This window comes from Ruditapes philippinarum, unplaced genomic scaffold, assembly GCF_026571515.1.
Source record: "Ruditapes philippinarum isolate M1 unplaced genomic scaffold, ASM2657151v2 ctg69_1_1_1_1, whole genome shotgun sequence".
NCBI classification, from domain to species: Eukaryota; Metazoa; Mollusca; class Bivalvia; order Venerida; family Veneridae; genus Ruditapes; species Ruditapes philippinarum.
The window spans coordinates 755,277-767,109 of NW_026862474.1; the positions used below are offsets into that span (position 1 = coordinate 755,277).

Sequence of the window (11,833 nt, forward strand, 5' to 3'; positions counted from 1 at the left end):
AAACATGTGGGCTTTATTTGGAAGTTATTGTTTTCTTTTCAATCAATGAAGAATTGTTGAAGAGTGACCTTTGTTTACAAGGTGATCTTTATTTGAAGGTGGTCTTTAACACATGATTAACTGTAAAGGTTTGACTGTTGCTTTGCATGATGGTTGTATTTTATTAGACATAATAGTAGATTTTAAAAAAGAAAAATATTTTTTTTACAAAATTTCAGATAGCATTTGACTGTTCCTGGTTACCCAGACCTCTTTTGACAACTTTAACATTACAGAACCCTTTTAATTTAACACATAAACTGCATACAGCAAGGGAAATGTAAGTATAGTAAATTACTATATTGTCATAAATTTAATTAATCTTGCTTAGATCTAGAGGGTGTGGACTGCTGTTTTTGTCCTATTTGATTTTTATTTTCCTCTGTGGAAAATTTATATGTTGGTAAGCCAGGACTTTTTCCTTCTAAAGCAGGGGACATATAGGGTAGATCACCTGTTTGCCAGTGTTTGGCCTCTTTGGCTGAATGGTTTATGTCACTGTCTGAATAATTTGCTGCTAGTTTGAATTCCACCAGTGAGTTTATTATGAAGAACTATCCAGCTTGTGACCAGAAGGTCAGTGGTTCTACTTGTGGGCCTATACATGTCTAAAACAATGTACAAAAAGGGTGCCTGAGGTATTCATTAACCAGTTCAGTTGAATAATGTCACCATATGACCTATACAGTTTTGATAAACTTCTATTATCCAATCATGGGAAATATGTCTCTCCTTGTGTAGGAGTAGTTACTACTATATTAAAAATTAAAGGCCCATTAAGCCTCAGAAATGCTATCATTTTTGTGTCGCCTCTACGGAGTAGTGGCGCAATATAGGGATCACTTCTCCGTCGTCTGTCTGTCCGTCTGTTTGTCTGTCTGTCCGTCACAAAACTTGTCCGGACTACTCCTCATAAACTACTGGTGCAATTTCATCCAAACTTTACAGGAATGATCAGTACCAAGTCTAGTTGTGCATATTGTCAGCATTTTCCGGTTCAATGATTTTTGTCAGAGTTATGGCCCTTTAATAATTTTTATTTTTAAAGTTTGTCCGGACTACTTCTTTTATACCACTAATGCAATTTCAATGAAACTTTACAGGATTGATCTGTAGCTCAAGTCCTTGTGCATATTGCAGCATTTTCCGGTTCAATGATTTTTGTCAGAGTTATGGCCCTTTAATAATTTTTATTTTTAAAGTTTGTCCGGACTACTTCTTTTATACCACTAATGCAATTTCAATGAAACTTTACAGGATTGATCTGTAGCTCAAGTCCTTGTGCATATTGCACGGGTTTTTCGGTTGAATGATTTTTGGCCGAGTTATGGCCCTTTGATAAAAAAGGTGTTTTTTTCTGTGTGTTGCCAGATACACAAAAGCTTGTCCGGACTACTCCTTATAAACTACTGGTGCAATTTCATCCAAACTTTACAGGAATGATCAGTACCAAGTCTAGTTGTGCATATTGTCAGAATTTTCCGGTTCAATGATTTTTGTCAGAGTTATGGCCCTTTAATAATTTTTATTTTTAAAGTTTGTCCGGACTACTTCTCTTATACCACTAATGCAATTTCAATGAAACTTTACAGGATTGATCTGTAGCTCAAGTCCTTGCGCATATTGCACGGGTTTTCCGGTTGAATGATTTTTGGCCGAGTTATGGCCCTTTGATAAAAAGGTGTTTTTTTCTGTGTGTTGCCAGATACACAAAAGCTTGTCCACACTACTCCTCATAAACTACTGGTGCAATTTCATTCAAACTTTACAGGAATGATCAGTACCAAGTCTAGTTGTGCACTGTCCGTCTGTCTGTCCGTCTGTCACAAAACTTGTCCCAACATGAAATTGGCCATTATGAGGCGACACATGTGATCACTGATCGCTCTTGTTATTTTTCAAAAGCTTTTTATTTCGTACGGAAGTCAAAATACTACTTTGTTTACTTTTTGCTACCTTCACAACAAACTATTTCACATTCAGTACTATTTTCATCAGGTGACAAGCATCTTAAATCCATTATAACAACATAATAAAACACATATTTGCCCTTTCAGCAGAAGAATTTTCATCACCTTAGTGCAGTAACATGGTAACTCCTGTTAAATTTAATACGAGCTTACTGCACTAAGGTCACAATTTATTTTTGAGGCATAATATCCCTTTAACTTTGTATTTTGCTTTTTCATTTTCCAGCAATATTTGTACATGTATGTTTAAGTTATAGTTTCAAGGTTAATTTGTTTATGACAGGAAATATATACAGGTGATGGTACATGGACAATGTGAGACACAGTTTGTGTTGAAGGATTGGTCCCTGGCTGCAGATACTTGTAAAGATGTTGATCTTGTTGGCATGAACAAACCTGGATCCCAGCTCGTATGTGATTTTGTTACAGATTCTTTTATCCACAGGAAGAAGGCTGTTGTCTTTTCAAGAAAATAAATTTTGTTGTATTTTAAACTGGATATCAAGATATTCTTTTATTTACCACCATTAGTCTTTATGGTCCCGTTTTACATTGCTTTTTTAACATGACAATTTACAGACAAGCTCTATCAAAGACTAACTTTACAATTTCAAGTTTTTAGCTCACCTGAGCTTGCTCAGGGTGAGCTTTTAGGATCGATGAATGTCCGTCGTCCGTCCGGCCGTCCACAATTGCTTGTGAACACTCTAGCGGTCGCATTTTTGCCTCAATCATCATCAAACTTGGTCAGGATGCTTATCTAGTTGAAAGCTCGGATGAGTTCGAACATGGGTCATCTCAGATGAAAAACTAGGTCACAAGAGCTAAAAATAGAAAAACCTTGTGAACACTCTAGAGGTCACATTTTTGACCCAATCTTCATCAAACTTGGTCAGGATGTTTGTCTAGGTGATAGCTCGGATGAGTTCGAACATGGGTCATCTCGGATGAAAAAGTAGGTCACAGGAGCTATAAATAGAAAAACCTTGTGAACACTCTAGTGGTCACATTTTTGAACCAATCATCATCAAACTTGGTCAGAATGCTTGTCTAGTCAATTGCTTGGATGAGTTCGAACATGGGTCATCTCTGATGAAAAACTAGGTCACAGGAGCTAAAAATAGAAAAACCTTGTGACCACTCTAGTGGTCACATTTTTGACCCAATCATCATCAAACTTTGTCAGGATGCTTGTTTAGATAATAGCTCGGATGAGTTCGAATATGGGTCATCTCGGATGAAAAACTAGGTCACCGGAGCTATAAATAGAAAAACCTTGTTAACACTCTAGAGGTCACATTTTTGCATCAATCATCATCAAACTTGGTCAGGATGCTTATCTAGTTGATAGCTTGGATGAGTTCGAACATGGGTCATCTCGGATGAAAAAGTAGGTCACCGGAGCTAAAAATAGAAAAACCTTGTTAACACTTTAGCGGTCACATTTTTGCATCAATCATCATCAAACTTGATCAAGATGCTTGTCTAGGTAATAACTCGGATGAGTTCGAACATGGGTCATCTCGGATGAAAAACTAGGTCACAGGAGCTAAAAATAGAAAAACCTTGTTAACACTCTAGTGGTCACAATTTTGACTCAATTGTCATCTAACTTGGTCAGGAAACTTGTCTAGGTCATTGCTGGGAATAAATCGAACATGGGACATCTCGGATGAAAAACTAGGTCACAGGAGCTAAAAATAGAAAAATCTTGTTAACACTCTAGTGGCTACTGTTGTGATCCAAATATTCTGTTAATTGGTCTGAAAGTTTTTTTTGATGATTTCTAAGTCAAGATCGAACATGGGTCATCTTGGATGAAAAACTAGGTCACACCGCCCAAATATGGAAAAAACCTTGTTAACATTCTAGTGGTCACATTTTCGACTCCATTATCATCAAACTTGGTCAGAATGCTTGTCTAGGTAATTGCTTGGATGAGTTCGAAATCGCATGTGAAACTAGGTCACCGGAGCTAAAAATAGAAAAATCTTGTTAACACTCTAGTTGCTACTGTTTTGATCCAAGTATCCTGGAAATTGGTCTGAAAGTTTGTTTTGATGATTTCTAGGTCAAGTTTGAATATGTGTCACCTGGGTAAAAAACTAGGTCGCACTGCTCAAATATGGATAATCCTTGTTAACACTGTAGTGGTCACATTTTTGACTCACCTGTCATGAGACTTGGTCAGAATGCTTGTCTAGGTAATTGTTTGGATGAGTTTGATAATTCAGGTGAGCGATCTAGGGCCATCATGGCCCTCTTGTTTAACTACTTCCTTAAAATAAAATATCCATATTTTTCAGTTGGAAGTCTTTTAATTTTAATAAAATAGTGTGCTAACTTAGCTATCCCTGCAAAGTTGTTTCAAAACTTATTGATATACACTATATATACATAAATTTGAGTCTCGAATTGTTCAACGCTGTAAAAGATTGATAAACTGTTCTTTATAGAGTATTATATATTATCAGGGTATTTTCAACAGAAATGGCTAGTATTTCCAATGATACCAGACTTGTGCCATTTATTTTTCCCATAAAATTCAACATAATAGTATTTGTTGAGAGAATATTTTTTAGTTTTGGGTGGATATGGAATATATTTCACTAAGAAATGAGAGTATTTTCATGACTGCAAAGTATTTTTAAACATATTTTAAAATTCTGACTTCAAAGTGATAGATGTTCTATAATTATGTAAGTGTTCTAAATAAAGTAAAAGTTTTACTCTGTAGTTTTTGTATTTACCTTAAACCTTGCATAACCGGTATCACCCATGCAACCAGTGCAGACAGAAGATCAGCAATGCACATCCTTGCCATCTGATCATGGTCTGCACTGTTTACTATTTAGCCAGTATATATGTTGAAATTTTTACATAAAAGATGACAGCTGGTCTTGCCCAGATTGAAAAATGGACAAACCTGTTGAAGATATCAAGCTTGTTCAGGGTTAAAACGAAACATTACCAAATAAAGAATGTGATATGATGTGTATCTCACTTAAAAACCTAAGTATCTCAAAATGAAATTATTTTGATATTTATTTCAGAAGGTGAATATTGATCAGAGCAGCTCATTTATGTGGCAGTTGAAATCAAACATTGCACAGTTACCTCCCTTGGACCTAACATTCACTTCTCATTATTGTTGTATAACACAAGATGGTGAAGAACTACGACAATTCCAGTACCAGTTCTCCTTGCCGGAATTTCATGTGAGTTCTCACTTTAATATCACAGAGCTATATTTAAAAGGGGAGGAAGCTATGATGGGCACTGACAGTTTGACATGTGTTAAGGACCAAAAGAAGTAACAAAAAAGTAGTTGCAAATATATTAAAAAGCATGCAGATTAGGAAGATGTAAATTACCAGTAACAGATCAAATTGTTAACACATTAGGTTATTTAAAACAAGATGGCAGAAATTGACCAACTTCAAGGGCCAATGAATTTTGTGCAAAGGATTGTGGGTCTAGGCAGGAAAATGTTTTACTTTTGGGCTTCCTATCCCTCTGTATTATATAAATTGGTCGCTTAACCAGAAGTATTTAAAATGAATAGGGTGTGTGTGAGATGTTATTGGATGAGGACAGATAGGGTTGGTAGGGGTAGAGAATAGTGTGAGTTGAATGGTTATATACTTTTTTGTAAAGAAACTAGTATTATAATCAACTCAAATACCATATAAATACCAATTTGTCTTTTTCTCTAAAAAGAAATCTCGAGTTTGAGCACCACTGGAGAATTTACCAAAGTTTGTATTTTATCATGTGTAATGTTAAGAAAACACTAAAGCAAATGAAAATGCTCTAAATGTGGCTAACTAGGGAAATGTGCTAAAAATTGAAGTGCAATAAAGTTTAAATTTAAGGCCTTATTTAAATTTGCTTTTATTCCGAGTCCTTTCAAGTTAAAGTCTGCATGACCTATACTATTTCGGTGCGACGTAAAACACAATCCAACAAAATCAAATAAAGTACAAAGAAAAGCAGTTATTTTGAATTGACTGTCTAGGGTGATATTTTTTTCAGACATTGTATACTGTCAAGGCAGAAGTGACTCCAAATGGGGAGAACAAAGTTTGTAAGACTGGTACCCTGTCAACATTAAAAATCCATGTCCTTGAAATGCCTGTGAGCAAGCCTTTGTCAGATCATGATTTGATGTACGAGGTCATAGGTCAGTCGAACTGGAATATGCATGGAATATCTACAGGTTTGTTTTTAGACAGTTTTAGTATAAAGATTGATTGACTTTAAGTGTAAAGTAATTGAAACATTTGTGCAAAAAAATTGTAAACAAATTGTGTTTGTAAAGTACAAATGCCCATTCTTATGTTTGCAATAACATAACTGTAATGAAAGTTTATTAATTTGGATAATATGACCTTGAATGTCAAGGGTATTTTGGGGTCAATATCATTTTTTATAACGTCAAAATGAAAGTCTTGTCTGGAGGTATGTTTTAAAGAAGTATGAAATATCTTGATGATTGAATCAAGATCTTTTTGTAGAGGTTAGTTAAAAAAATATTAACATGAATGTGGGGGCATTCTGCTTCAACCCTTTACCCACTGAATTTGTGTAATGGATTTGTCCAACTTTGAATTTGGAACAGTTCATTTTAAAATTAAGGTAAATGTATTTCAAAATCCAAATACCTTGCTCAGACTGGCCTGGCTTTATACTGGTGGCAAATGCTAATAACTTTCATTTCCTGCAGGTTAAGGGCTAAACATTTGAGCCGCCTCACTACAAAACCAACATAATGGGTTTGCGACCAGAATGGATCCAGACCAGCCTGCGCAGTCTGATCAGGATCCATGCTGTTCGCTGACAAACCGTATAACAAGTAAAGAAACTGATAGCCAACAGCATGGATCCTGATCAGACTGCGTGGATGCGCAGGCTGGTCTGGATCCATGCTGGTCGCAAACCCATTATGTTGGTTTTGTCATGGCGCGGCTCATTTATTATTTATTACAAACAATTATTATTTATGATTACAGGTGTGTTTACTGTTACTGGAGGTAGCTACAATACTAGCTTACAAGTGATGCCACTTGTTTCTGGGTTCATTCCATTACCAAAGATTAAACTATACAAGTATAATGGTGCTAAAACCACCGGTAAGTTACTACCTTCTTATGATTAAATTATTCTTCAAAGCAATGATTGTCATACTTAACTGGTAATGTTTTTGAAGGTGTCTTAAACAACACGCTGTTTTCATGTTGTATTTTTTAATTCAACTTCACGATTGGCTAGTCTGCTGTGTTTATTTTAAATCATATACATGTACATGTAAATGTATAATCTGTTCTTCACTTGATCTTTTTTTCAGACATAAATAATGGATGCAGTCCTAGAAATTAACTTGCAACTTTGAATATAAAAGTTAACAATAAAGATTTCTTTTAGCTAGATCAAGTGTTTCATAAAAAACTGTCACAATTCATGTATTATATATAAAAACAAAGCATTGGTATAAATCTCAAATGAGCTACTTTTACATACTAGTACAAGTGTACATCTACCTTGATTACTACAAATAAATCCACTGACAATTTTGTTTTGGAATCAAATGGCCCTGCGATCTAGGGGATTGTGTCTAGTTATTTGTTAGCCAATGATCTTGACTTTAAAAATTTTCCTGATAAATTTACATCCAAGTTTCAATAAAGGCACAGATAAAATTGATATTTTCACAGGAAGTGAAATGTTTTATAAAAAATATTGAATTAATATTTCTTTATCAGATGTATGGGAGAAGGACAATTCGAGTAAAGACGAGGTTTTAGACAGTACAGATGATGAGAGTTCAGACAGTGATCAGGTCACCGACCGTATAGACTTCAATAAAGGTCAGGTGTACTATAGCAGTCTGGGAAAACAAGTACATGTGTACCCGGAAGAGGTCAGAGGCGAGGTGGAAGTTACAATTGTGTGAGATGACAGCATGTTGATATGAGCGTCAATGACTAGTAGACTGATGGAGGACTTAAAAGTAATGCATTGCAGCTTAAAAAGGTCACATTCAAAGTTATGTACCCAGCAGCTTAAAAGGCAATTCTGAAAAGAATACAAAGTAACTTTGAAATAGGCTATATTTATCATTGTGTTTTGATCATTGTGATCATTTACAATTTGTAGACTGAAATTCAATGTATTTAATTTCATAAAATTTTATGTTTTGCTTAGAACAACATTCCTTACTGTTTAAACATTGCCTCAACTTCTTTTATAGATATTGGTGACCTTAATAAAAATAGTTTTGAATTTTTACTTACCAGATTTGTGCATTGTGAATGACATGATTACTTTAATAAACTTTTTGCGAGGTCATTATCAGTAAATAAGCTGTAATGTATATAAAAGATAGATTTATCTAATCAAATTTATCTCTTATAATTTGAATGGGAGGTGATATATAGTGTAAAATAACATAATTTTGTATTTTTGTAAATGTTCAGAAGACAGTTGGGCTTTAAAAGAAAGTTAAGGGAATATGAAATGAAGATTTATTTTGCTTGTATTTTGAACTAATAGTATGTGCAATAAAGTTGTGTTTAAATCTGTGATGTTATAATATAAATTATGTTAAATGATATATCGTTAATGATTAAAAACTATGGAACATTACTTCTGTTTTGTTTCTTTGTTGATTTTTCCAAGGGACTGCAAATGTTTCTATCTAAGCTTTGGGCACAATAATACTTTAAAGTATATTCCTATATCAGTTTATGTAAATCAAGTGACCATTGGACGAGCCAATATTGACATCAGGGGCACGATTAATGCCAGTTATTTTGTGGTCCACAAAGTGATGTTACATGCCAAATCCCTAAGCTCAGGACTTTTCACACAATAAGTCCCAAATGTGTTTTTCCAATGTAAGTCTACAGTATATTAAATCCAGTGACCCTTGGTGTGGGACCAATATTGGACTAAGGGGCATTAGTCAATAAGGCAATGCTATATGCAAAATATCTAAGTTCTAGACAGTTTCTTATAATGAAAAACCTGCACATCATCTCATTACCTTCATACAAAATGACTGTGACCTTGACCCGAGGTCAAATCTAAGCTCTGCATATTTTCTCATTATGGTTAACATTTCTGCCAAATAGTTTCAATTTCCTTCCACCATTTCAAAAGTTTGGTAAAGTACCTGAACACATGTTTCTTTGTCATATTTTGTTCCATTAAAATATTTGTTGTTAAGACTAAATTTAAACAAACAAGCAATGAGTAAAATTAATCTCAGTATCTGAAAAGTTAAACCTATTCATGTAAGATGCTGTATGAAAATGTGTTTTCAAATGATAGAAAAAGTTCGCATAAAAAGGAATAATTTTCGAATAATTTCAATTCGCAAAAATCGCAAATATTTCCGTGTCGCAAAATTAACCACTTATACAGTAGTGTACTATAGTGTCACACGAACACTAACTACAGGGGCAAGATAACACTTCTTTTTTTGTGTGCAGTTTTACTTCACACCAACACAGTACTTTTCAGCTTTACTGGTGAAGGAAGAGTGCATTTCTGTGCATTATTTCAGGCACGCACAGGCACCAGATTGGACCCACCAACATTTCGAAAGCTTGGTGGATAGCTATCTAACATGAAAGAATTCAAAGTTCCTGTCCGGTTTTCAACCCAGTAAGGGGCATGTGGTTTGAAGTCAACAACCTTAACCACTTGGCCAAGGATGCCCCACTTGTTTTCAATTTCAAAAATTCAGAAAATAGAGGCATTTAGATAGAGTAAATGATAAAGAGGACTCTTTAAATTTTATTCACTAACATAAAAGTATATATCTTTTATTTACTGTAAATGTATGAATTTCTGCTGTTTTTACATCACTTAAAGCGATAAAAACGACGCTTATCAAAATGCTTAAACAATACCAAACAAGAAAATTTCATTAAAAAAATTTGAATAGGTGTATGTTTAAAAGTATAAAACCCACAAATCAGACATAATAATAATTACTGTGTAATCAATTATCTGATATAATAATAACAAGAGCCATGTCAACATGGCCATCCCCCGCCGAATGTGTTTGCTCATTGGAAGAATGTATATGTAGTAGAGCAGAATAATTCCATTTTAAGAGGTCTTTTGGTAATGAAAACTGATGGCTATAGTGATTACAGATTTGAAACCTATGTGAATACTTATGGCTGAAAATAACAAAGGACAATAACTGAAAAATAATGCAGGGTAGATTATCATTCTTGTGCTGCATCCCTCCTCAGTAAAATCTATCCACCTATGAAGTTTCAAGTTGATACCTCAAATACTTTTTGAGAAAAAAATTGAATTGAAAAATTAAGTATGAAAAATAACAAAGGGCAATAACTCAAAAATTATAAAAGGTAGAGTTATCATTCTTGTGCACTGCACACCTCCTGAGTGAGATCTATGCACCTATGAAGTTTCATAATGATATCTCAAATGCCTTTTGAGTTACGCTCTGGACAAAAATTAATTTTGAAAAATAAAAAAAGGGCAATAACTAAACAATTATGCAGGGTAGAGTTATCGTTCTTGTGCACTGCACTCTTCCTCAATGAGATTCATCCACCTATAAAGTTTTAAGTTGATACCTCAAATACTTTTTGAGATAAGCTCCGGACAAAATAGCATGAAAAAGAACAAAGGGCAATCACTCAAAAATTGTACAGGGAAGAGTTATCATTCTTGTGCACAGCATTCCTCCTCAATAAAATCTATCCACTATGACATTTCATGTTGACATCTCAAACACTTTTGAGTTATGCTCCACTCGGGTGAAAAATTAGGTATGAAAAATAACAAAGGGCAATAACTCAAAAATTATGAAAGGTAGAGTTATCATTCTTGTGCACTGCACACCTTCTGAGTGTGATCTATGCACCTATGAAGTTTCATTTTGATATCTCAAAGGCTTTTTGAGGTATGCTCTGGACAAAAATTAATTTTGAAAAATAACAAAGGGCAATAACTCAAAAATAATGCAGGGTAGAGTTATCATTCTTGTGCAATGCACTCCTCCTCAATGAGATCCATCCACCTATGAAGTTTCAAGTTGATACCTCAAATACTTTTTGAGATAAGCTCTGGACAAAATAGCATGAAAAAGAACAAAGGGCAATAACTAAAAAATTGTATAGGGAAGAGTTATCATTCTTGCGCACAACATTCCTCCTCAATAAGATCTATCCAACTATGACATTTCATGTTGATATCTCAAAAACTTTTTGAGTTTTGCTCCACTCAGGTGAAAAATTAAGTATGAAAAATAACAAAGGGCAATAACTCAAAAATTATGAAAGGTAGAGTTATCGTTCTTGTGCACTGCACACCTCCTGAGTGAGATATATGCACCTATGAAGTTTCATGTTGATATCTCATAGGCTTTTGGAGTAATGCTCTGGACAAAAATCAATTTTGAAAAATAAGAAAGGGCAATAACTCAAAAATTATGCAGGGTAGAGTTATCATTCTTGTGCACTGCACTCCTCCTCAATGAGGTCTATCCACCTATGAAGTTTCAAGTTGATAACTCAAATACTTTTAGAGATATACTCCGGACAAAAATGTCGGACGGAAGGACGGACGGACAGACAGAAGGACAGAAGGTCAGACGGACGGAGACTATTTCTATATCCCCCGCCGCCTTTTCGGCGGGGGATAATTACTGGTATAATCAATCTTACTAACACACACGGATAAACAAGTGCACTGCATTCAGTGTTAACGCTCATCTGTTAAGTGTAATGACTATCAATAACTACTTTTGACAAAGATTCTAAGTTAAACAAGAGGGCCAT

At 34.6% G+C, this 11,833-nt stretch overlaps 1 protein-coding gene across 1 annotated transcript in view; it reads left to right on the top strand.

Moving 5' to 3' along the window:
- LOC132719196 (trafficking protein particle complex subunit 10-like) overlaps window positions 1-8,654 on the top strand; it is a 54,169-nt gene extending 45,515 nt beyond the window's left edge. Inside the window, exons 16-21 of the mRNA XM_060702949.1 lie at window positions 219-319; window positions 2,293-2,419; window positions 5,063-5,227; window positions 6,045-6,228; window positions 7,022-7,141; window positions 7,772-8,654. Coding sequence (XP_060558932.1) covers window positions 219-319; window positions 2,293-2,419; window positions 5,063-5,227; window positions 6,045-6,228; window positions 7,022-7,141; window positions 7,772-7,962 — 888 coding nt within the window. The 3' untranslated portion in view covers window positions 7,963-8,654. The remainder of the gene's footprint in view (window positions 1-218; window positions 320-2,292; window positions 2,420-5,062; window positions 5,228-6,044; window positions 6,229-7,021; window positions 7,142-7,771) is intronic.
- Window positions 8,655-11,833: the final 3,179 nt, after the last annotated feature.